General features: G+C 49.5%; 1 protein-coding gene across 2 annotated transcripts; it reads left to right on the forward strand.

Annotated features, from left to right (window-relative positions):
* On the forward strand, positions 1-26,794 carry Fxyd6 (FXYD domain containing ion transport regulator 6). 2 transcript variants are annotated; one of them, XM_021172965.2, is made up of 8 exons: positions 1-295; positions 20,756-20,815; positions 21,401-21,439; positions 21,541-21,615; positions 22,299-22,335; positions 22,955-23,004; positions 23,405-23,454; positions 25,623-26,794. In XM_021172965.2, the coding sequence occupies exons 2-7, from the start codon at positions 20,761-20,763 to the stop codon at positions 23,431-23,433; spliced, it is 285 nt and encodes a 94-aa protein (XP_021028624.1). In that variant the 5' UTR covers positions 1-295; positions 20,756-20,760; the 3' UTR covers positions 23,434-23,454; positions 25,623-26,794. The 2 variants fall into 2 exon arrangements, with proteins under 2 accessions (XP_021028624.1, XP_021028625.1); XM_021172966.2 differs by having other exon boundaries at positions 217-295; positions 21,404-21,439; positions 25,623-26,791.
* Positions 26,795-27,117: the final 323 nt, after the last annotated feature.

Below are 27,117 nucleotides of genomic sequence, written 5' to 3' on the forward strand. Positions count from 1 at the left end.
CTGGCAAATCCGCTCCGGCGCTGGGCGCCTCCTCCGCGTGCGTCTCCTGTTGCTTCTTCAAGCCTCACTTCCCTTTGCGAAGAGCTCGCAGAGAGGAGGGCGCGGGCGACATCACAGGGGTCTGCGAGGGGACCCAGAAGCCAGCGGGCGACCGGGGAGCCCAGCCAGTCAGCCCCCTCTGGGAGGCGGGAAAGCTGCAAGCCGCGCCCACCGCCCTGCCCCCAGCGCGCCACTCCCGGCTGCTTGGACTCTGCTAGTCCTCCTGGGATCCGCTCGGAGGGGACCCAACGCCTAGGTGAGCAGCAAGGGAGGTGGGCAAAGTTGGCGCCTTCTTCCGAGTGGAGGAGGCTTGGGTAGGGATCCGTCACTCTAGCGCCAGGTTTCTCCGAGTCTTGTTTGTTTCAGTGGGTGTGTGCCCAGGTCCCTGCCTGGGCGGCGGGAAATGGATTTGGAAATGTAAACAAGTAGATGAGCTTCCGAAGGCTAAGGATCCCGGGATGGGGTTGCAGGCAATGGCGGTGCGGCGATGCTGGTGGCTGGAAAATGCTTTTGAGGCTGCCCTGAGCTTGCATCAGGAGCTCCAGAAGGATAGAGGACCCTTTAGCAGGGGAGCTTCCCTTTGTTACTCGGAAGCGGGAGACCATGCGGGGAATGGAGATGCGAGGACCCGGGAATGTAGGAATGTGAATGTGGACACATGGACCACACAAAATGGAAATTTGCTGGCTTGGTGCTTGTGGGGTGTGGGCGTGGGCTCCGGGAGTGGCGAAGAGGCCCTGTAGACAGCGTTGGGGTTCGAGGATGAGGGGATTCATCTGACTGCATTGCCTTCTTTTGGTCTGTCCAGCTCGATTTTCTTTCCAGGGCTGCTAGTATCCTATCCCCATCGTTCCCAACCGGGGCTGGCCCTGGCGGAGCCGCCCCGCTTTATGTCTGCCCAGGGCTTTCCTGTAGAGTTGGTGGAGAGACTGGGTCTCTGGGCGTCTGCTCCCAGGAGCAGTCAGGTTGGAAATTCCGGCCCACCCAAGCTGCCACCAACCTCCAGACCCAGAGGTTGTGATGGCTGGAGGCTTGGCTCCATCAATGTGTACCCTCTCTCTTTATTTCCTTTGTCTAACCTGTCTTCCCGCGCTACTGGAATTGGGATTTCTACCTTTGTAGAGGGACCAGTAGGCATCTCAGCCCTCTCAAGGACCCTTGGCTCTAGTGTTCTGGCTGTCCTCATATTGTAGATGTATGAATGTGTGTATCTGTTTTCCAACTTGGCCTTTTGCACGTGACCTGTCTCATGGTTGCCATGGAAACCCCTCCAGTTCAACCTCCCTCAGATTTCTGCCCATTCCTCACCTCCAATTGCCTCCCCTCCCCCCAATATGGTTGCTTAGATACTGGTAACCCTTTGCTTTTTAAAGGAGGAAACCCTATGTCTGGCTCCCGTTCTAAACTGCCTGGCCCTTTACCCATCCCACCATCACAAGCACCACAAACACAAGTCCTTACACATTACACACAATATCGTCAGAGCCTCACATGCCTGTCAACCCTCACAGCCCTTTAGCATAGTGGACACATATAACATACACAGTTTTATATCACATGAACACCAAGTAACACATCATGAAACCACAACACGTAAAGCTAAAGACACCAAATGCACAGCACACCACATACACACCAACTACACCACACACATATACCACCCACACCAAATAGACGACCTGCATCCCGTCCCACATGCACAGTAACTGTACCAAATGCATGTTACTTATACTCAGTCCTCACTCTGTGTGTGCATGCAGGGACTCCACCTGTAACACAAACTGACACATACATGTACACACGCATGCATACGTACACACACACACACACACACACACACACTCCGGGCTGGGTGAGGCTAAGCAGACAGAGAGTGCTTTCCTTCCTGTTCAGCCTTATTCTGGATACTTAGAGTATCAAGAAGGAGAAGCCCAGAAGGGAACCTCTGACTTCTCCCAGGGACCTTACAGGAAAAAGCCAAAGAAAAGTTCCCAAACCATCCTAGTAGAGAAACCCCTCTGCTAGGTGCCAGACTCCAGGGCCATGGCAGGGCACAAACCAGGATTTAAGTCTCTCCAGGCTGTGTTCTTCCTTCCTTAACCCCTATGGTCCTTTCTGACCAGAGGAGGCTCTGTGGAGGGGAGGGAAGCCTGTTATGAGAACACAAGAGGGCAGAGAGAAGGAACAGGGATCAAAGATTGTGTGTGTGTGTGTGTGTGTGAGAGAGAGAGACAGACAGACAGAGACATAGACATAGAGAGACAGAGACAGAGAGATAGAGACAGAAAGAAGGAGAGAGAGAGAGACAGAAAGAGGAGACAGTGACACAGAGTGAAAGAGAGACAGAGAGAGGGAGAGAGAAGAGCCAAAGAAATGCCAAACAGGGTTCTCAGCTGTGTGTGGAGTTCTGGTCTACCCCAGCCCCAGTGTTCCTGCTTCTTGCTTGCCCCTCCAGTCATGTTCATGCCTCTGGGAGAGTAAGCCAAGGGCTGCTGAGTTGCCAGGACACTATCAAGACTTGTCCTCAGGTGGCTGGAACTTGAGGGAAGGGTTTCCCTCTGGGTTCCATTTGACCTTTGGACTGATGGAGAACCCATTTTGTTCAGTTATTGAATGGTTTTGAGCACCTACTGTATGCTAACTTCTGGGAACATGACAGTGAAGAAGAAGACACAGTCCTCAGAGCCTGAGAATTAGGTCAGGACATGGGTGGGGAAACTGAGTCAAAGCCCCATAAGCAGCAGTGGCAGAGGCCTACGTCCTTAGGCAAGATCTTAGATTCCACACTGCTCGGCCCATACCTCTTTCCTTGGCGTCTATCAACCCATTGGAAATTGGGACGTCCCTTCCAAAGTGACCTTGTAGGTGTGTTGGAAGATGTTGTAAGGAGAGATGAGAAGGGCAATTTCATGAACCTTGGCCCCTCCCCCCCCCACAGCCTTTGGGAAATCAACCTACGTAGCTACCTAAATTAATTCTCTTCCACCATGAATCAGAGCACACATTCCTCAACCTCCACTCTCTCCCAGTAGAATGCAAGAGACTAACATCTGGGTGCGGACAGTGCCAGGTAGCCCTAGGGTCACCATCTACCAAAGATCACTGTCTAATAGGAGGGGCCACCTGCCCTTTCTGGAGTGCCCTGGGAAAGCAGAAGTCACATGAGACAGAACCTGGGGCCCACCAAAAGTCGGGTTCTAGCTCCTTGGCTCACACCTGAGCGCTGTGGTCCCCAAGAGCAAATGCATTTATTCTACAAATATCCTGTTGGGCACACCACAGGTCTCTTGGTGTGACCTAAAAATGGCTTGGTCTGTGCTCAGGTAACCTGAGGCCTCCAAGATCTTAGGCATTTGTTTCCAGATTGGTCCATGGGGGATTTAGTTATGATTTCTAAGCCACATCCTTCCTTTAAATGTGTGTGGGTTCTAGAATCTCGAAAAAGATCGATTTCCTCTTAGGTACCAATGTGTGTGAGGAGTTGGGGTGGGGTGTGGCTAAAGCGAGCTGGAAAAGGACTGTCTGACCACTCTGGACAAAGCTTTTCTTTCACCACCGACCAGGCAATGGCTGAGAAGCCAAGGTCAGCTATGCTTTTCATGGGCTGGATGGGGGAGGGACTCTTCCTGGACAAGAGGCACCTGTCTGTTCTGTTAGGACACACATGGGCCTGAAAGGCTTAAGGGGCCTAAGGGGCTGCCTCTGCAGAGTGGGAAGTCAGGACCAGCAGTGGCTGGTCTTTGAAGACCTCTGGACGGTTTAGAGGGTCTTGTCAAGAACACCCCTCGTCTTGGATCTCTGTCTTTAAAAAGAAGCTGGATCTCTCTGACCAAGACAGAATCTTGGAGCCGGTTTAGCCACATCTTCTGTTTTAAAATGGGGCTGGAGAGGAATTCTGACTTGTGAAATATAAAGCCAGCTTGGAAACAACATAGGAAAACATCTGTCACGAGATGTCTGACAGGGTGAGAGGGCGGGGAGGAAGAGGTTTGAGTTCCAGGGATCGGGTTGGGACTGTAGGAATGTCTCTGCACAGTCAAGAACTATGGTTTGGGTAGAAAGGGTCAGAGAGGAGACTAAGGAGTTCTATTTGGAGTCATGGTGACATTCCTGTCCTCCACAGCTCCAGGGGAAAGCCAGCCCTCGGTTTTACTCATCGACACTTTTAACAAATGCCAAGTCCCTCCAGTATGGTAGGCCCCGTGGGTTTCTCAGAACCCTGTGGACTGTAGAGCTGTGGAGTCATTCTTTCTTTTTGGTTTTTCGAGACAGGGATTCTCTGTGTAGCCCTGGCTGTCCTGGAACTCACTTTGTAGACCAGGCTGGCCTCGAACTCACTTTGTAGACCAGGCTGGCCTCATAATCAGAAATCCACCTGCCTCTGCCTCCTGAGTGCTGGGATTAAAGGCATGCACCACCACGCCCGGCTGGAGTCATTCTTTCTTACTCATTCCTGCTGAGGCAGATCTAATAATTTGGCCTGTCCCTCCCCCTGTCTGCTTACTTCTCTGTCTTCCTGGAGGAAGACCCTGTAATACTCCTTGCGGCCCTCTTCCTCCACAGGAGGGCTCCTCGACTCACCGACAAGCACACTCACACTTCTGTGAGTAACCCCTTCCTCACACATACATAGCCCTCTCTCCCTGACACTTAGGCAGGTGCTTGCACGTCTCCACACACCTTCTCACTTTCCCAGCAGCCGTCTCTCGCCCCCGTGATGGCCTATTAACTTCTATCCTCTCAGCTGGATCTGTCATCTGTGGATCTCTCAGCTCCAGTCTGGTCCTGTCAAAGCCCCTGTGTGTGGCTGTCTATCACTGAGTAATGACAAGTGCGTGGTCTCACCCTTCGTGCCCTCCAGGTGCCTACCCTAAGCCCTTGGGACTTTCTAGAACATGCACTGTTCCTGCCTGTTGGAGGTAGGGGGGGGTGACAGTCTTTGTAGACCCATTCTAAGGCTTCCTTTTATTTTTTTTTTTATCTTTATATGTCAAATGAGCTTGGAGATGGGTGGGGCGAGCTCTGTAAAGCAATTGAACGTCATTGGTGATGACTCCATCTTGCTGTCCTTAGGATGACGTCACTGTTCTGTCTCCTCTCTGGTGATCATTCCTCCAGGAAGCTCTTTCTAATTCCTACTCAGCATTTTGGCCACTCCCACATTCTATCCCCGCCCCCTTAAAGACAAGGTCACCTGAGGAAGTCCCGCGAGCCCGTAGAGGAGCCATCCTGCCCTTGTCCTCATCCCCCAGCCCATTCCTTTCTTCCCATGCATGGTCTTGGAATGTCTCTTCCTTGGTAGTCTGGAAGACATCAAAAGGCTGAAGTTAACAGAGTGAGCTGATTCACTGCTTCATTTTGGGGCTTGACGAGAACCAGATGGCAGAGATGAAGAAGTGAAGGCCTGGAGTTGGGGAAAGTGTGATGAAATGCCTCATATGCTTAAAATACACCATTGAGACTCTCAGGTGTTCTGAGCTTAGGGTGGGTTGTGACTACTTAAAGAGACAGCGATGCTGAAATATCAGTTAACTAATTACACCACACACACACACACACACACACACACACACACACATGAACTGTGGCACTCTGGGAATCGGCCAACCAAAGCACAAGGTAAGAAGGGAAGGGACAGACAAATGTGGTCAAGTCAAGAGTCCCTTAACCTCGGTGCACTAGACCCAAGTGACCTTCATTTCTCCCTCCCATACCTGGGAAAGAATATGAATCCATGAAGATGGTAGGCAGAACCGTGAAGGCCAGAGATGTGCTTCCAGAAGTAGGCAGCTAGCGGAGGGAGAATGCCAATGCCCTGGAATGTGACCTGCTAGTGAGAAGAATGGTATGGCACTGGTCTCCATCCCTGGCCTGATGCAGACTTCAGGACTGTCTTTGCTACTGGGACTGCTCTCTGGCCTCTGTGAATGTGTGTATGTGTATGTTGCACACATGCACACGTTTGCATGCGCAGACCTAGGAGGGGGTGATCTCTTTTGTGCATGGCCAAGCCACACTCGGCCCATGACTTCTGTATAATGCAACTGGTTACTTAGACTTGCTGGGACTGGGTGCAGTGTTACTAGGTGAGATGCTGGGGCCTGGCTCCCTGACTCATGCTGAGCAGAGCATGTCAGGTGCCTGGGTATGAGTTGGCTATAACATCCCTATTCTTCTGGGCACTGTGTAGGCTGATAAACTGAAGACTGTCTCAGTAGTGACAGTGACGTGGCCATAAGCCCCAGGCTCCTGCTGTTAGGCTAGCATGGAGTCTTTCTAGGACGACATGTAGAAATCAGGTGTGAGGTTTGTGACGTGTTTCCCTTCCTCAGAAGAAGCCTGGTTTCTTTGCCAGGTCTGCTCTCATTACTCCTCCCATGGCCAGTGTCTTCTCTCCCAGAAGTGACTCCAGGTTAAAGGTAAAGGTTCCTAAAGTAACAAGTGCTGTGTGAGGCAGGACTCTGGCCTCTGATCTGCACAACCAACTGGATTTGGGACTGGGTCCTTAGAGAAAGATTTTTGAGTCTTGGGGACCTGGAGGTTCCCCTTTTCTATGAAGGAGTCATAGTTGAGAAGAACCCCTAGTTACTGGACCCTTGCCAGTCATGAAGATCCAGTCATGAAGTGAAATGATTAACTGCCCCATTCTTAGGCTGCCCAGCTGCCTTCCGTACACCACAACGAATTCAAGACAAACTAACTCAAGCCACCAGGATTCCAGGTCTTTCGGAAAGCCACCACCCTCTACCCTTTCCTTTCCCTTGCCAGCTTTGAATCCATGTCCTTATCGGCTCCACTCTGGAGTGCTGGCATGGTCGGGGGAGGGGGCCAGTCTACAGAGAGACTACAGTCATTTCAAGCCTGGCTCTTAAACTGGAGAATTGATGTTTGTTTATTCAATGTGTATTTGAAATACAGGTCAAGCAAATAGGCCACAGAACTATCAGTGGCCTCTGATCCCAACCCAAAACAGTTGCTGTAAAAGGCAGCTTTAAAAGCCTTGGCTGAGCCGGGCGTGGTGGCGCACGCCTTTAATCCCAGCACTCGGGAGGCAGAGGCAGGCGGATTTCTGCGTTCGAGGCCAGCCTGGTCTGCAGAGTGAGTTCCAGGACAGCCAGGGCTATACAGAGAAACCCTGTCTCGAAAAACCAAAAAAANAAAAAAAAAAAAAAAAAAAAAAAAAAAAGCTTTGGCTGGCTCTTGGCTCCGTGGCAGTGAACCAGCAATGCCCTGCCTATTGCAGAAACATGTGGCATGTGAACACCTGTGTTCTGCAATGTGCCAGAGGGGCTATGAGCTGAGGGGCTAGGAATGAATCGAGATGGAGGACTGATTTGATTGTTCAATATTGACTATTCAAATTTGGTAAGGAGCAGACTTTTTTTTTCTGGAACAGTTTTAGGTTTACAGAAAACTTGGGTGGACAAGCACAGGCCTCCATACCTTCTTGGTCTGCACACAGCTTCTGTGTGCAAATAAAATACACTAAAAAAGTCAATAAAGATATTACGTTAGTGTGTCACAGTCTCTACTGCATTCCAGCTACAGCTGATACATTATAAACTAAAGTTGACACTCTGTGCAGCTCTTTCCCAACCAATGTCCTCTTTCTGTCCCAGGATTCACCTCCCAAGACCACATTGCATTTAGGTATCTTGTCTCCTTGGGCTCTTCTTGGCTGTGACAATGTATCTTTGTTTTGATGACGGTTGGTTGCATCTGTAAGGAGCACAGGTCCAGTAGGATGTTCTGCTCTTGGGAATTGGCTAGTATTTTCTCATCATTAGACTGGGGCATGGGTTTGGGGAAGGAAGATCACAGGTAAGGAGTCACTGTTGTCACATCACGTCATGACATGTCATGTCATGTCAAAAGCACCGTCTCTCTCACCATTCATGCTCCAGTAACACATTTGGCACCTGTTATTAGAGCCCTGCTCCCTCCACTCACAGCAGACATCCTAACACATCAGTCTATTCTCCCTGGCCATCTCAGCATCCGAGTCTTGCATGTCTGTGAATGAGAGGCAGGAGAAGGTTAAAGATGTACATAGCAGCTGCAGAAGGAGGCAGGCTGTTGTACCAGCCCAACAGGTAATAGAATCTAGGGGACAGACTTAAAGATTCTCTCAAGGTGACTGCACCTGAAACATAGAACTGGACTGGAGTCAGGGAGGGAGCGGGCAGCCTTAGCACATGGTTGGATTATAGCTCCTTCTGGCAGAGGCTGTGTTTCTCTCTCGCTTGGTACAGAACTCTTGCTGATAAGGGAAGTATCTGGAGGAGTTAGGTGGCCATTGGAGTGATCAAGCTGATATTCTTTCTGAAATCACAGCCTCTTCCACAATGATTTTCTTTATCTCAGCCATACAGAAATCAATCTGACTATACCCTGGGCTAAGGCATCCGCCACCATTAGCATCAGGAGGATTTCTCATTTCTAAGTTTGATATTGTGGGAGAAGATACCTTCGTTTCAGCCCCATATCCTAATATTCTCAACAGAAGGAACACAAGGTGTTCAGTATGTAGCTTTGTACCCCTTGGGGAAGGCTACCAATTGCTGGGCTGTTGCATTTCTTGGTATCAGCTATGAGCTGAGCACCAATGAGCAGTAGCCTCTACAGCTTGTTGGGGACATGGTCCAGCTTCAGCTAAAAGGCAAGAGTCTCTGATCAGATGCATCAAACTCCTTGAGCCCAAGGAAATAGGAGGACCAGTGACACCCGAGAAATAGCCCCAGATCTTAGAAGAGTGAACGTGGCCTGACTTAGGCAACTTAGGACCCTAGGCACACATTGAAATGTCCCTTGCAGAAGCTAGTCTTTCTGAAGGACTTTTGAAACAGAAGAAGAGTGGCCTTGCTGCTAGAGAGGTGTCTGAGGACCTCAAGAGTTGGGGCATTGCTGTCCCCTACCCTGCCCGACTGCCAGGGAACGGTGGGAGATGCTTCTCCCGGGCACGAACGACAGCTGCCTGTTGACTTTCCCTGTGCAGGCGCTACTCTGGTGTGTTTTCTTTTCTCTGCTCTTTGGAGCATCATAGTAACCAGGGAGCCAGGGGCACGGCGGAGGTTGCTGGGCAGCCTGGTGTGACCCTGTGGGAAGGAAGAGGATGTGGAGACTTGGAATTTCCTCATGTACAGATTTAGTCTCTGCCATCTGCATTTCCCTCTGTGCTTCCTGTCCACTTTCTGGCTCAGTTTCTGATGGGGACACTGTCCCTGGACTAGCCTCAGTTCCATCTTCCCCTCCTTCGCCTGCCTCTCCCACTTCAGTCAGTGAGAGTGCCTCCTGGTTCTCCTCAGCACCTCTGTTCCCTCTTTCTCCGCCGGCATACTCTTGTGCTACCTGCTTGAACCCTAGTGACAGCTGCTATTCTTGGAGCAAAACATAGTGCCTGGGGAGCCAATGTCAGCGATGGGCTGAGTCTACCCTGCCTTGTTTCAGTATAGGACACTGGAACCTTCTAGTGGTCGTGAGATAATTCAAGGAAGAAGGGAGAAGTTCCAGGAAAAGATAGAAAAGGAGGATGGGAGGAGGGGACAGAGCTAGGCTTACTAACAGTAATGAGCTCAACTGCGGGTGCCTAAGGAGCTAGTTCTCTGCCGGCTGCTGAGCCCAAGCCCCTTCTCTCTCACCGAGGGTCTCATGCAACCTGTGGTTCAAGAGATGACTATGTAGCTGAGGCCTCAAACTCACTATGTAGCTGCAGATGACCTTGAGCTCCTGATCTTCCTGCCTCCACTTCCCGAGTGCTGGGATTATAGGTGTGTGCCACCATGCCTGGCTCCGTACCAACCTGTTTTCATTCCAGATGGCTGGAATGGAACCTGTCCTCAATCAGGCAAGGCAGGGATGGTCAGTCACAGAGTTGAGCTTCAAGAACAGTAGGCTCTGCTATCTGGGGGACAGATGGCCTGATGCCCACCAGAACCTTTTCCCTGTCCCTTCTTGTAACTTCTTTTTCCTGGTTAGCTACACACACACACACACACACACACACACACACACACACTCACACACTCACTCACACACACATGCACATGCGCACGTGCACACCATACCTCCAGCCCTGCATCTCATCACCGGGCTTTTCTGTCTCTTCCTTGATTTTGACAGGTAGCAAGGGGTGACACTGAAGTCCCCTACTTTTTCTTTTTGGCTACTAGTGAGACTGTGAGGGGCAGCCTTCAATAGACAACTGGCTGAGGGCAAAGGGTGTCCAACTCCCTCCCAGGACGAAATAGCTGTGGTAAGAGTGGCCACGGAAACAAGACAGCAGCTGTGCCCTCTCAAAGCCATGGCATCCATTCTCACAGACCTGAGACCATATCAACATCACCTCTTACAGCTGCAGGAGGAAAGGATACCAGACCTCAAGTTGCTTTTGAGACACAGATCCTGAGTGGCAGATACAGGAGAGCTGAGTGTTCCCCATGGGGACTTGCGGGTCAGGGTACTGGAGATCGAAACTAACCTCTAGGGCTTTTGGAAATTAACCAAACCTATCTCTCCTCAGTTAGCCTATTGGTAATGCTCATCATGGTGGCCACTCCCAGGACTGTTGAAGGATTGAAAGCTGCATAGAACCACCCTTGCATGGCATGGGCATCTGATAAATATTGCATATTGCTGCCACAGAGCTCTGCTGTTTCAAAAACCCTTCCCACGTGTTATCTCACTTGCCCTTTCACACAGCCTTGAGAAGTGGACAGGATGGATCAGCTGACTCTGCACTGCCCACCCCACGCTCCCACCCTCGCCTAATGAACTGCATTGGCCTGTAATCTGTCTTTGAAAACAAAACAAAAAAAAGGAGCCCTCCCAAGCAAACAGCTCTTGGTTCCCACTCAGGGTGAGCTGGCAGACAGCCTGCATTCTGCTGTCCCTCTCTCCCTCTCTGTAAATATGGATGAAGCTGGAGGTGCTGGGAGCTTGGCTGGGGAATGGGGTTGGGGGGGTGCTTTCCTGTGGAATTCATCAGAGTCCCTCCCTGCAGTTAGGTCTCAGAGTCTTAGCCTGCTGGATGTGGGGTGGGGGTGGGGGAGCAAGGAGAGTGACACATGGCAGGGGGATGTGGGTCCTTCATAGAACCACAGGGCAGGTAGCCCACTGTGGGCATAGGAACGCTCCTGTGTGATCTGGGAACTCAAATGTGGGGCTGGCTCCCCACCAGCACAGCCTACTCATGGCAGGAGACTACTCTTTCTCCACTAATGGAGAGTCAGACAGGGCAAGATGGAAGTGTGGAATCCAGCCCTCACTCGCTCTCTCTGCCCAGGTTCTCTCTTCTCTCCCTGTCAAATGTGTGTGATGCTACTAACTCAGGGCATTGAGAAGGCCTCTTCTCATCCCACAAGGGAGTGAGGGGATGATGGGAACTGGTCTTTGCCAGAACTCTGGCTGCATAGTGTGTGTGGGCTGGGCCGGGCGACCGTCAAATATCATAGCTGTAAATAGTGCAAGGCCAAGGTACTAAAGACAACAAAGAAGCGGTGAACAGGCCAGCCAGAGCTATTCTATCTCCTAAGACAGTAGACGTCACTACTAGGAAGGAACTGGGGAATGGCCTGCTCTGCTTGTATGAACCAGAACTCCCAGGCTGGGGCCTGCTCCTTTAAGGCCTTCTCAGCCTTGTTCCTCTGTGGGAGTGAGCTAGGGGCTAAGTAGTATCTCACAGAAGCTCTTTCTGGACCAACTCCCTCTCTCCCTGTCCCAGAAGCCAGCAATACCCCCTTCCCCCCTTTGCATCTTTAACCCAAGCTCATTTTCCAGTCGAAGGAGCTTGTCAGCTGCTTCCCTTCTGCCTCTCATTGCCCTGCCGTGGCGCCTGTCAGGCTGCCTCCAGGAACTATCGGGTACTGCCCAGCCTCTCCTGATACACGGCTGGCTGTTCCCAACCTCAGTTTGTCAAATCGGCTGGCGGGGCCAGAGGCATGGGTTCTTGAGTCAGGCCCTCCTTACCCTTGACTGGCAGCTGAATCAGGTCCCTCTCTCATTGGACCTAGGCTTTCCAAAATTAAAGGCAGATGCTTGTTTCATTATATCCCAGCATGGCCTGCTGAGATGCCCCATTCTCTGTTGAAAGACAAGGAGATACAATAAGCTAAATCGTGTCCTGTGGTCTCTAATAACAGCCCAGGTAACCCGTGAGGCCAGGCCACAGTGCTCAGGCATCCCATGGCCCTTTGAAGGCTACCCCTTCTTGGGTACGTCTGCTTGTCATCTTACTGGGGTATCCAAGCAGGCTGTGGTGATCCTAGGGTACATTGTCCAGCCTGGGGTTGAGCCTGCAGAAAGGCAAGCAGGCCCCATAAAAGGGAAACGAGGGTCTGCAGGTAGGGTGAGGAAAATTCATGTCATTTGGAACTTCGGCCTAGTAAAGAGAGATGGTTATCAAATTACATCACAATGGTACCAAGCATTCTGGGATATCTCAGAGTAACACAGCATGTTGCTGTATCATCAACCGGTGGCTTCTCTTTCTGAGTGGCTTTTACCCAGCAATTAAGTGAAATTATGTGACTCAATATGGAAAGATAATCGCTGGAGGATTCTTCTGATTGCCTTTGCCGCACATGCAGTGGGTGCCTGTGCAAACAGCGGGATAGCGGGAGAGGAGACTTAACACAGAATGGTTGCGGTCGGCCACAGTGTGTGCCTGGGCACGGACAGAGTGGACCATGGAAAGGAGGTGTGAGATCTAACAGAATGGTCTAGAGCAATGGTGACCAGATTAATAAGACGGGATGGAGCTCTCAACTCCAGCAGCAATGATGTAATGCAGTCCTCAACTCCAGCAGTGTTGATGTAATGGAGTCCTCAGCTCCAGCAGCAATGACTTATAAGATTCCCTGTCTCAGCCAGCCAGGTCTTCAGGGCTCTAAGCAGGGGTCCAGGTCCACAAAACAAGACATTTTAATACGCAGGTTGAGACTTAAGAGAACAATCCTGAGCCTCCCTCCTGGCCCTGTTCTCTTCTGCGTGGCTTATTCCCTTACTTCAATATTCCTCCCTCCTTCCATTCTTCCCGAAGCTCTGGGCCTGGAATGAGATGATTATGCTACCTCATCTATGTCCTCCAACCTCAGCTGAGCTCCAGGCTGCCCAGTTCCTCCCCTGTAAGGAAGAAGAAAGGAATGCAGAGACTGGAATGTCAGGAGAAGCCAGGGTCTTACCACACAGAGAGGAGAGGTCAGGATAGAATTCCTTGGTTAATAGAAACAAAGGCATCTGTGTCCCCTCAAAGGCTCCGTGTATGTAGCTGGCCACTGCGCTCCCAGACAGTGCCAGCTGTACCACCGATGCCATCTTTCAAAGTGGTCCATGTGCCAAGAGGCAGCCTTGGAAGAGACTTCAGGCTGAGAGGAACTGCTGGTGTAGACCAGGCCCCGGCAACAGCTTGGAGGATAGAGACTTGGCTAGTTCTCAAATGTATGATAGTGTCCCTTTCAGCACTCTGCAACTTGATCGCAGATGTTTGCTTTGCAATACAAGGACAGGTCTTCACTCCAGAGCTTGGCATTCTCGAGTCTTCATAGTCTGATGCCAGCCATCTTATCAGCATTCTCCCTACCCACCCATCACGCTTTACCCAGACGGGATTATTCACTGTTTTGGAAGGTGTCTGGCACTAGAAATGAAAACACTTGGTGGGTTGGTGTCACAGTCCCCTCCTATGTCATATACTAGTGGACCCAGCCTCATCCTGATGCCTTCTAGATGGACCCTGCAGACATCCACTGTTGAGTGAAGTGTCATGGGATTCAAATTAAGTTGAACTTGGGATGAGAATTTTTGGCCGCCCCTTCTTTCCAAGGCTCCCTCTCGCTGCTCTCTCTCCCCCCCCCCCTGTCTATCGAGATCACAGCTGCTCTCAGGATTTGGCTGAAGTGTCAGCCCTCCGTGGGCACTTTCAGCTCTCCTGCTGTTCTCTCCTTACTGATAATAGCAGGATCTTTGTTCTCAAAACCTGTGTCTCTCCCTGGTCAAAACCTTGATCATTTATGTATCCCCTGCAGATCTAGAATTCCTGTCCCTGGGGAGGATTTAACTGTGGAATTATCCCGAGCTGAGCATCTGTGGAGCTGACTGTAAGGTTCTCAGGAATAACAGAGTGAATGGGTGGTCACCATACCTGGTAGTCTGGAGTCCTTGGTACGGATGGGTGTTTTTTCTCCAGGAGGGGCTCAACCTGCCCAGTAATTCCTCTGCTGTGGGCCAAGAAGCCCAGACTGTCCATCCTTCTCCTGGCACCTACGACCCAGTGTCCGCATGAAGGTCCCTAAGAATTGGTTTTATTTTGTTTTAAGTATGAGACAGGGTGTCTCTGTGTGTCCTGGCCTGGCCTAGAACTCATGGGAATCCCCTTGCCTCAGCCTGCTGAGTGCTAGGATTGTACGCATGAGCCACAGTTGAGGGCTTTTAATGTCAGTTAGTTCTATCCTCCTTCCAGACTACTTCTGGATCTGGTCTCCTCTGACCGAGGCCCAGATATAATTTAATTATAGAACGTGAGATGGAACTTGATCCGGGAGTAGCAATACATTTGACAAAGGGGAAGGAAGGGAAGGAGGAAGATTTTACACACAGCAGGTACATGTAACTTAGTTCCCTCCTTATATGATTGAGAAATTTTTCTACTGTAGCGTGATGATCCCAGCTCTGTTGTCACAGGGCTTGGCCTGCCGTACATGAAGGAAGAAAGAGGCTCCTCTACCAGTCACTCCTTTCTGCACACCAAACAACACCCAAAACTCTAGAACTGAAATAAATCTCTCAACTAACCCTATGAAATCAAAGTAGCATGATTATGTGAACTAAATTGAAGCGGGGCTGCTGAGAATGAACGGCAGTCGGCATCCATCGCTGCATACTGGAGGCCAATAAGCACTGAACCAGCAGGAGTAGGATCCAAGCCCATGACTTCTCCATTGAGCTGAGAAAACTTGAGAGAGGTTAATCTGGTCTTAGTTTGATATTGGCCACTCTCAGTCCCCATGGAAAAGGAAAAACAAAGCCTCAGAATTTCCCACAGATTAAAATATAACAAATTGGAGCACACAGTCAAAGACTACTAAACTAAGGTAGTGTGTGTGTGTGTGTGTGTGTGCGCACATGCACATGTGTGCACTAGGAGGGACCCAAGAGAAGCTGAATCACTGTTTAAAAACCACAGATGCCACCAATCAATTTATGCTCCCAGGAATTCAGGATTTGAAGGAAGGTCTAGCAATGGCAGTGGTATTAGGAGCCTTTAACCCCAGCACTTGGGAGGCAGAGGCAGGCAGGTCTCTGAGTTCATTGCCAGCCTGGTCTACAGAGTGAGTTCCAGGACAGCCAGGGCTATACTGAGAGACCCTGTCTTGAAAAACAAAACAAGGAAACAAACAAACAAAACCAAACAGAAGTGGAAAATTCAGGATTTCGAAGTTAAAAGATACAGAAAATAAAATAACTGTGAGGAAAATGTTGGAAGGAAACAGTGGTTCATACAAATGAGTGGGCAAGGAAGACAAATGAAATGACCAAGCTGTTAGAAAAGGAGCCAACTAGAACATACAGAAGTAATACAACCGTTGAACTAGGAAATTAAGTGGATGAACGAAACAGCAGATTAAACACAGTTAGAGGGAGAGAAGAAATAAGTCTGAAACAATTACCCAGCAGGTAGCACAGCAAAGCAAGGACGTAGAAAATCTGAATGAGCAGTCCGATGATTTGTGGAACACAATAAGGACGCCTAGCACATTTCAGAGCCGTAGTCTAGGAAGACAGAATAGGATGCACGCAAGACAGGACGTAGGCATCACTTACTTATTCGTAATTAATGTAAAGCGAGCATTTTGGAAGCCCAGTGTTAAAGCAGAATCTTTAAAACCTTAAAACTCCATTTAAAGCCAGTAGTAAGTAATTTAAAAAAAATCGTGTACGTGCGTGCACGTGTGTGTGCACATGTGTATATAATCATTGTTTCCCCACTGCGTTTCACTGGCACAGTGCACTAAAACAAGAGGTAGAAACAATCTGTGTGCTAATTAGTAAGATCATTTGCAAAGTCTGTGTGCAGAGACAACCCAAAGGCGTACAGGTAAATTATTAGAAGTGAGAGATCTTAAGATTACTGTATTTAAGACCAATTGATAAAAACCAATTGTTTTGCTCCATACTACACAATATGTTAATGTTTAAAGAAACAAGATAACTTACAATGTACCAATGGATGAAACAGCTATGTGAAGGTATCATGGCATTTCATAAGAGGCTATTGATAAGGCCCTGGGGAATCAAAAGATTTATGACACTTGAGGAATTGGAATCAGGAACATACCAGTTTCACCCAATCCCTCCAGGTAGGTACCTGACAGTTCTTATGAAAGTCCCAAAGTTTTAAGTGATGCTGAGCAACACACTCCTGTGTTTGAGTATATGTCCAGAAGATGGACATACTCTTAAAGGATTCGGAGAAGGAGATGGAAGGCTCTCTTACAATCCAACAGGACTATTAAAAAGCTATGGTAACAGAAATATGGGATTTAATGCGTTACCATAGTCCAGAGGGAATACATCCTAAGACCATGTAGATGACTGACACCTGAAACCAACTAGGATTCAACACTAAGCATACTGTTTTCTCTATAACATCTACTTATGATAATGTTTTAATGTGTAAGCTAGGCACAGTAAGAGCTTAACAGCAATATGTAGAACAATTACAAAAAAAAACCCCATAAGAACAATTTTTTGTTTGTTTGTTTGTTTTTGTTTTTCAAGACAGGGTTTCTCTGTGTTGCCCTGGCTGTCCTGGAACTCACTTTGTAGACCAGGCTAGACTAGAACTCAGAAATCCGCCTGCCTCTGCATCCCGAGTGCTGGGATTAAAGGTGTGTGCCACCACTGCCTGGTGAGAACAATTCTTTTTGTTTGTTTGTTTGTTTGTTTTTCGAGACAGGGTTTCTCAGTGTAGCCCTGGCTGTCCTGGAACTCACTTTGTAGACCAGGTTGGCCTCGAACTCAGAAATCCGCTTGCCTCTGCCTCCCGAGTGAACAATTCTTAAATATGGCTTTTCCCCAGTATATCTTGTTTTATTTTCTTGTCTGAAGAAACACCTTACAGGTTTTTTTTTGTTTGTTTGTTTGTTTGTTTTTTGAGTCTGTGTCTGTTATGTTAGAAGGTTACTTAAACACACGGACAGTGATACACAACAGTTGTGCCAAAAAAGAGATGCTTCTAAGTGACTGGTGGGCAGGTAGGGGTAGCATATACAGTGTGGATGTGTTGGACCAGAAGGGTGACTCATGTTCTGCAGCAGGATGAATTGGGACAGTGAGAGATTTTACCATGATCCGTGTGCTATAAACTGTATGAATTATTTATTTCTGAAACTTCTCATTGAATAAGTTCAGACCACAGTTGGCAAAAAGCAATTGAATCCATAGAAAGTTAAGGAGAGGGGCTGGAGAGATGGCTCAGTGGTTAAGAGCACTGACTGCTCTTCCAAAGGACCTGAGTTCAAATTTCAGCAACCACATGGTGGCTCACAACCATCTGTAATGAGATCTGACGCCCTCTTCTGGTGTGTCTGAAGACAGCTACAGTGTACTTAGATATAATCATAAACAAATCTTGAAAAAAAAAATAAGAAAGTTAAGGAGAGTATCATAGAGACAAATTAGCAAATACATCCAAAGAGGAAGCTGGGAGATAACCACACAGCCAAGCAGAAACCAGACTTGTTGTGGCGACATGGAACACCACAAGAAGTTGCTGGCAGTTCCAAGTGGTTCTGGGACATCTGGTTATCAGAATGGGCGAAAAGTAAGATTCAGACCCTACCTCACACCTCAGTTCCAAGTGGAATACAAGTTTTGAGTGTAGCTGGGCTCAATGGTGCATGCCTGTGATTCCGGGCACTCCTCCAGATGCTGACTTGGGGTCTGTTGGATCCAGACACCTAAGACCACAAACAAAACACAAAACACAAACAAATCTTTAATGTGGCCTGCCAGTGTGAAGAAATGTCTTAAAAAAGACACATAGATCATCATATTAGAACTGAGAAGTTCTGTGCACTGTAAGGCAATTTTTAAAAGTAAAGACAGAACCAGCAAGACAGCTCAGGAGCTCCAGGGTCTACCACCAGGCCTGACCCTGGGGTTCGCTCCCATGATGCCTGTGATAGGCGAAAACTCTTCCCAGCCACCCCCCTCCCCCCGCAAGATGTCATCTGACCTCTACACACCTGCTGGGGTGCGCGCACACACACACACACACACACACACACACACACACACACGAGTGAGTAAATGAAATGTGAAAAAAAAGTTCTTAAGTAAAAAGACAAATCACAGGCTAAGAGGAGATACTATATTGGAATACTCAATAACTGAGGTTTAATGTCAAGATCAGAAAAAAATGATTTGAAACAGGAAAAAGATAAGAACATCCTATCACCCGTGAAGAAACAGAAATGTCAAACGCCCAAAACTAAGTGACCAGATTAATGCTACATTTTATGCCTCGAAATTGACAAAAATTAGGACATCTATTAATGTCAAACTGATCAGGATGGGGAGTGGCGGATCAATCACATCTCGATGGCTGGATGATAGGAGGGGAACGACCGGGTGAAGAGTGATTAACTGCGCAGCACTGACGGTTTGCCACCCAAGCCGTGGTCTCAGAGCCATGCTCACTCATGGCCGCCATTTCCAGGCTGCAGGGTGAGACCAGCCAAGGGGCCAAGCCGGATTCCCTTTAAAAGGAAACTAGGCAGGAGAGTACTTCATGCACCATAAGTGTCGTTTAGTCTTTATGTTTTCTGGTGTCCAGGAACGAGTGTCCCCCCTCCCCCCATCTGCAATATAAACAGGTTCCTCTTGAGACTGGGTGTGAGTGTTTATAACCCTATCACGTAAAGTTGGCAATGCCTTGTTAAAGACACCAGATGTCCAACAAGAGAATGGATCAGTACACAATAGTTTGTCTTCACAATGAAATGCCAGGTGTTAAACATGAATTAACTGCAGTGTAAGTAGTATAGATAAATCTTCAGTACAAAGTTGATTAAGGCAAGTCCAGGGGCCTGTAAATATTATAATTCTTTAACGCTATATTAGGGGTTGGGGAGAAGGCTCAGTCAGTAAGCACTTACCTCAAGCGTGAGGGCCTGAGTTTGATCCCCAGAACTTATGTGGAGTGGCGCCTAACAGTGGTCTCAGCATTGAGAAGGTGGAGAGTTTGGCTGGAACTTACCAGCCAGCCAGCCAGCCTGCCGGCCTCCTTGAATGAGAATCTGTCAGCTCCGGGCTCTGTCTCAAAAGATAAAGTACGGAGTGTGTGAGGGAGACATCTAACGTGGACCTTGTGGCTCCACATGCAAGAGCATGCGCCTGCTCAGACACCCAAACACTTACATATGCACAGAATCACTCTGAGCAATGTTATTGGATATCTGGGTCAAGCAGTTTTTAAGAAGAGCAAGGTGCATGTTCACACGGGGGCGATGATTTGACACCTACAGGACTCTGGCTGGAAATGGTCATGGATGAAGCTCTGCTGCCCCCTGGTGTCTGATTGGTGGATGGCAGCAGGGTCGCTTGTTAGACTGAGCGTGGGACCGGCCATTCTAGACAGGTTCAAGCTGCGGCCTGTCTTACCCTGCATGGAAAAGATTAAGCAGCTTTGGGCGCTCCTGATTTGCATTCTTCTCACTCTGAGAAGAATTAGTCTTAGTCTTCTGAGTCCGAGAGTGACAAGTGTAACCCCATTGATACATGTCCCTGGTGTGTCCCATCAGAGTCCCCCACTTCATCACCAGAAATTGATGAGATCCAAGTAGAGGAGTCAGTGACTTCCGTGGGAGGAGAGACTGGGGTTGATGCTTAGAAGCCCCTATCCAGATTACCTTTACACAATTATCACCTTTAGGAGATGGGGCCTCTAGGGGAAGCTGAGAAAACAGGAAACAACAGGAAGGACACCTAAGATCACGTATGGGCATCAGGGTTTGCGATAGCATTTAGGGAACAGAAAGTCTTCCACCCATCACCTGATAGAAAAACACTTCCTAGGGTCTGGAGAGATGGCTCAGTGCTTAGAATGCTTACTGCTCTTCCAGAGGACTCAAGTTTGGTTCCCAGCACCCATATCAGACAGCTCTCAACTGCCTGTAACTCCAGCTCCAGGAGATGCTGTGACCCGGTCTTCCTAGCCTCCAAAGACACCTGCACACATGCACACATAGACACACACACATACAATATAAACATATCTTAAAAACACTTTCTGGCGGGCTGTTGACTGTGGGAGCTGGGCCCAGGGTCCCACATCTTAACGAAGCAGAGATGGCCTGGAAGGAGGACACTGGTGAGACATCTCCAAAGCCCTTGGGAAGGCAAGGCTTCAGCCCAGAAGCCCCACTCTAATGAGTCCCTGAGCCGTCGTCTGACCTGGGCCCTACCGCTCCCCCTATGAAGGGCGATAACTATCAGCAAGTTTCTGGTTCCAGGCCTGCAGTGTGGACCTAGCACAGTGCCTGTTAAGTGTCCTGACTCATCTGGGTTAATAGAATTGGCCACACAGAGCTCTCTGAGAGTCTGATGAGAGCCTGATAAGGTGGCATCGGTCCTGGAGATTTGAAGTGGCCTCAGGTCACACAAGCTCCCTGTACAGCTCAGACATTCCTGGAGTAATGTCTTGCTTCTTTACCCCCAGACACCATGGAGACGGTGCTGATCCTCTGCAGCTTGCTGGCCCCTGTGGTCCTGGCGAGTGGTAAGCATCCTTTAGGGCCTTGCTGTGCCAAACTGGCAGACACAGCCCTTTCCGGCAGAAGGTTCTGGCCCTTTCAGACATTAAGGTTGAGATCTTAGGCCGCTTTACATCTGGTCACGGGCTCTTACTGTCAGCAGAGGAAAACAGATCCTAGTTCAGGGACCCCTGCACGCCCTTCTCCCACTGTTTCCCACAAGGGTTCAGCAATCCTTCTGTTAATCTCTCCAGGTACCTTGGGCTCCTGTGGAATTGTAGCCTAGACTGTAATTAATCCATCCTGACTTTATATGCAGGTCATGAGCCTCCCCCACCCCTTGGTCTCAGTTTCCCCCTTTGTCACTAGATGATAATAGACCTGGTCTTTTGGAGGAAATGAAAGACATGATGTGAGCCCGGGTCCCCAAAGACTCTAATTCAGGCGAGGACCCCAAGCCTAGCTAGCCCATCTTCCATGATCTCCAGTATCTCTGCCCAGTGAGCCCCCTTCACAAGGACTCTTTGGTGGGGACTGGAGGGTTATGGGGCAGATGAGAAGTCACAGGAAGTATGGCTGTCTTCCTCTTGACCATGTCACATCTTTCCCAGCAGCTGAGAAGGAGAAAGAAAACGATCCTTTCTATTACGGTGAGTGAGCTCAGCAGCCGTGGGGGGTGGTCCCATCCAGGAGGGGCCGGCGTGATCTGGCCCCGCCTCTCTCCCACCTCTCACTTCTCCTCTCTTTGCAGACTACCAGACCCTGAGGATTGGGGGGTTGGTGTTTGCTGTGGTCCTCTTCTCTGTTGGGATACTTCTCATCCTCAGTAAGTGTGTCCCTTCTCTCTACGGCTGCTAGACAGATGGGGACAGTATACAAGCCTAGCCATTTTGTCTGTGGGACAGGAGAAGGTACAGTCTTGCCTCTCCACAGTATCTCCAGGATCAATACAGGGCTGGCCATGTAGTACGTGCTCAGGAAAACAAGGAAGGCGTGCCCAGAGAATGTAGGTGAGAACAGACACAGCCAAGAACAACAGGCTGCATCCATAGGGCAGGGGGCTGGCCATCCCAGGAGTCAGATGCTGTTCTCGCTGTGCTCCTAGAGATGTGTCCCTATGCATTTCCCCTACACGAGCTGTGGCGTTGAGTGTACTTTTTTTTTGCTTGTGGTATGAAAGGGCAAAGTTCATCATAGTGGGAAAGCAGTGAACTAGATTGGTCTGTGATAGCAGGCACACGTGGCTTGTTCACATTGAGACAGACCAGGAAGCAGAAAGCTCAGGATATAACCAAAAGTGGCTACCACCTCCAAGACCTGCCCCAACAAACCACTTTGGTTAGCTCGGCCCCACCTCCCAAAGATTCCCCCTCCCACAAACAGCACCCAGTGTGGATCAAATATCCAGACTCAACTGTTGGGGGCAGTAGGTCTTTTGTGTCCAGGCCTGGAGCCTGGCCTTGAGCTGACGCTGGAGTCGTGACCTTGGATGGTTTCTTTGTGTTTCAGGTCGCAGGTGCAAGTGCAGTTTCAATCAGAAGCCCAGGTAAGGGTGCTAAGGCTGTCGGACAGGGAGAGGTCTGTGGAGTGAACCCCATGGGTATTCTTTTGTCTCAGAAAGAGAACGTGGGGAGCTGGTGTATGAATCTGGGGGGTTTCCAAGTGGCTTTAAAACAAAGTAGAGGTCACAATATGGAGGGGCAGCCTCAGATGTAAATTCCTGGGTAGGAGTGTTCTGGAACCTTGTTTAGAGGCCCTGGAGACAGGGAGGCTGGCTAGGAGAGAGGTAGCAGCCGATGGCCGCTCTGCGGTGCAGGGCAGAGGCATTGGGCCTGCTTCTCATCTTTTCCTGAGGCTCTGGGCATTGTGTAGACACTTGGCCTCCTTTCTACACCGTATAAGTTATACCCCATTCATTAAAACAGCCATGGTGGCCATGGACCTCAGAAGCCAAAGTTGGGTGGCAGGCACACCCAAACCCCACCTCGGGGCAGACACTGAAGGGTACCCATAAGTTCTCCAGTCACCTTATGCATCCCATGGTAGAGTGTTTGAATGCTTCAGTGGGGTTGGAAGGAATAGGTTCCTGGGCTATCCACAGAGAATGGGGGATACTCTGTGGTTTGCCCTGGACATTGGTGACAGTGTGTCTCTGCTTGTCACAGGGCTCCAGGTGACGAAGAGGCCCAGGTAGAGAACCTCATCACTACAAACGGTAACTGTTGTGAAAGGCTGCGCTGGGGGGGGGGTGTCTTCCTATAGTCTTAGGGGTGGGGAGGGACTCTAGGCGCCATGAGCTGCTTTGGGCTTCAGCAGACATGCCTCTGAGGTGCCAGGAAAGGGTTCCTCGTACCTATGTGATGTTAGCACTTCATCTGAACCACAGGTGCATCATTGTATGCAAAGCACCTGCTTGCTGCCAGGCAGGCTCCATCTTTCCACGTGTGCTAAGCCCCATGAGGGGGCCATCATCACCTAAGTCCTTGTAACCAGTGACAGTCGAGGACCGGCACCACATCTTAGTGATCCCCAATCCTGATATCAGCCATAAGTGAGGGTTCATCATGGAACATGGTGAGGGGCCTCACACGCCATCCATCTGCCTTCTCTTCCAGCTGCGGAGCCCCAGAAGACAGAGAACTGAGGTGCAGCCTCCAGCGTGAAGGTAGGTGCTCTCTCTGTGCTTGGCTTCCTGCCGTCTCACCACGGCCTTCAGTGAGCCTGGGCAGGGGCATCATGCTGACTTCTTCATGGCACTCAGTTTTTCTTACCAGTTGGCTCCTCTGTGTCTTTCAGAGGCGGGGGAGGAACAGTGCACTGCTCAGTCACAGAGACACAGAGGTGTCCTTTATCTAAACACAACAGCATAGGAAATCAGAGCTTCCAACCAGCCTTGGGTCAGGCTCATACGGTACTGTCCCAGCTACCACAAATACACACCACACACATATCATACCACACACACACACACACACACACACACACACACACACATATACACACCACATTACACACACACACACACACCATGCACACACACACACACCACACACAAACACACACACCATACACTACACATACACCATACACATGCACACTATATATACACAACCAAACATACCATACATACACACACATACCACTCACATCATACACATATACTATGCATACACACATCAAACATACCACACACACACATACAGATAGCACACATACCACAAATATCATATACATACACTATGCATACACACATCAAACATACCACACACACACATACAGATAGCACACATACCACAAATATCATATACATACACTATGCATACACACATCAAACATACCACATATGCACAAATACAGATATCACACACATATACCACACACACACACACATTTATTATGAAACTCTCCAGTTCTACTCTACAGTAGTGAAAATAATATATGACCCTCCCAGTCCCTGCACCTCCATTGTCCTCAACACTCAGAGTCCACCATGTGTCACTTCCATTACTCACTGTAGGGTGTGCCAGAGAATACATAGTGACTGAACAAAGCTTCCAGTCAGCAGGTGGGATAGGAACCTTCTGGAGCTACCAGAAGAAATAGGACACACAGAGCCAGCCGCATTTATAATGGGAAAGATTGCAGTCAGAGAAAGCCGTTCAGATCATGTCCTGGGGTTACTATTGCTGTGATGACACGTGGTCAAGAACAAATTGGGGAGGAAAAGGTTATTTTCCCTAAGCCTCCATGTTGAAGGAAGTCAGGACAGGAGCTCAAGCAGGGCAGGAACCTGGAGGCAGGAGCTGATGCAGAGGCCATGGAGGTGTATCGCTTACGAGCTTGCTTCTTTTAGCTTGCTCAGCCTGCTAAAAGAAAATAGAACCTAGGGCACCAGTCTGGGGTGGGGCCACCCACAGTGAGCTGGGCCTTCTCCCATCCCTGGTTAAGGAAATGACTTATGGGTCTACCAACAGCCTGATCTTATGGAGGCGTTTTCCCAGTGGAGGCTGCCTCTTCTCTGATGACTATAGCTTGTGTCAAGTTGACACAAATCTACCCAGCACAGAAAGTAAGTGACGAGATGGGTTACTAACCTGAATTCAGGTCTCTGTGGCTAGGGTCACCTGGAATACCTTGTCAACTGTGTCCTGGATGGCAGACCCTGGGCTATGCAAAGGCAAGAAAGCCAGTTTGTCACCTCACTTCTCCAGATTCCACACAATCGGGCGTAACAACCAAGTGCACAACTTTAGCTTAAGATGTAAGTTAAAGGAAGCCAGGCAGAGTGGTACATACCTATAAAGCCAGCCCATGGGAGATAGAGGCTGGAAGATTACAAGTTCAAGGTCAACCCTGGCTAATACTGAGTTTGAGGTCAGCCTGGGCTACATGGACCCTGTCTCAGAACCAAAGCTAACCAAAAGCTGTCTGGATCATGGACACTAGCCTCTGCCATGAAGCCAGTACTGCCATGTATCTGTAGAGTGTTTTAATTCCTTGCAGTGCCTACATCTCCACACGACAGCTCTGGGCAGCAGAGCAGGGCTCACGGTGTCCATCTTTGGGATGGATATCTTCAAGACAAGTAACCTGTTATGCAGGGGTCTGTCAACAACTCCAGTCTTGGTTACACACACATACACACACACACACACACACACACTCCTCCGTCTGCCTCTTAACATTGTCTGCTCTTCACTGGCCCTGGGGTTTTCAAGGGCATGCCATCAGTGGGATTTATAGGCAAAGGGATTATGCTGAAGATGGAGAGAGAATAAGCTATGGGTGCCAGAAAGGATCTGGGATTGTCATGTGAATTCTGTGTCTCCACAGCCTCCAGAAGCCAAGGTCAGCTACCTGACGCTTCAGAGACTGATGTCGAGGCTTGAGAAAACCGGCTACTTCATACCAGACCTTTCCCTAGGAGAAGCCAAGAACGCGTGTTCCCTGTGCCTCTCCCTGCCCCCCACTAACCCCAGTCCCATATTAATGATGCAACACTTCTCACTGCAGCCAGGCTCTGGACCCTGTCGTCTGTGCCGTGTCTGTGCCGTGTCTGTGTGTGTCTGCTGACTGTGATCGATCATGGATTTCGTTGTTTCTGTGAACTGTGTGCTTCCTCTCCCACGCTGCCATCGGCACCTTGTGTCCTCCTGTGACCTCCATCTCCTCTTGCTCTCTGGAGTCTGCTCTGTTCCCGAGGAGCCCTAGTCCCATCTCTGGATTGAGGGAGAGTTAGTTGTCCCCAGGACAGGAGTCCCCAGTGGACCTAGGGCTGAGAAAGTTCCTTGCTATTCTTTGTGGACTCTCAGAAGAAACTTGCTCTGGATTCCACCAGTTTAGAAGGTCTGTTTGCAGCTGGAGAGTCAGAATGCCTTGCTGCAGGCTCTGCCTTCCAGGGCTCCTTTTCCTTTTAGGGTGTCCACTGCAGAGTCCCCATCTGCCCCACCCTTTAGGGAACACCCAGGAATTCTTGCATCTGGGGAACGAGCTCCTCTCTTATCTTCCGAGCAATAACCCGGTAGGCTCTGGAGTCCCCCTGCCTTCATCCACCTTTCCTGCTTCTAAGACTTCAATCTCTGGCCCGATTTATCTGAGCAGAGGACTCCTTCCTTCTCCGAAGCTGGTCTCTGGCAGGAGATAGTCAAGGGGACAGGCAGTGGAAAGGGTGGGGACTCTATCTCTCTGCCTGGTGATGTGGATATGGCAGACTTTGCAGTTTCTTATCCCTGCCTGTCAGGGGTCAGAGTGGAGAGGGATGGAAAGGTTCAGGGGCAGCGGGGCTGAGGGTCAGAGAGCAACAGGGTATGAGCAGCCTGGATGCAAATGCCGGAAGTCAAAAGTCATCAGAGTGGAAACTCACACCAGAGCCTGCCCCACCTGCCTAATGTGTTCCCTTGGAAACTAACCAAGCCACACTGTGTACTGGGACTGCTGATCTCTGTCTTGTGATCTATATCCTCTGACAACAGAAAAATAAATAAATACAGCATTGTTTCCTAGTGGCTCTGAGTGGCTTTTCTTCTGAGAGTCTGAGGGTTTGTAGGGCCCAGGGAACTTAAAGGACAAGAGAGCCTGTTCCCCAGTCAGAGGGAGAAAGTCAAGGCTAGAGGATGCCAGAGGTGCCAGGCACTTTAGGCCTCTTTTGCTAGGGGCTTCCAGAGCCCAGCTTTGGACCTCCTCTGCCCCTCCCCCTTTGTTCTCCTTTTACAGGTCCCTGGTCTCAGGCTCTTCTCACCGCAGGACAAGTTGGAGCAGAAAAGAGCCACAGGAGGTTAGGGATGGTGACAGTAATAGAGACATTCCCATGGAGGTTGGTTTGTTCTTA

Source organism: Mus caroli, chromosome 9 (assembly GCF_900094665.2).
Source record: "Mus caroli chromosome 9, CAROLI_EIJ_v1.1, whole genome shotgun sequence".
NCBI classification, from domain to species: domain Eukaryota; kingdom Metazoa; phylum Chordata; class Mammalia; order Rodentia; family Muridae; genus Mus; species Mus caroli.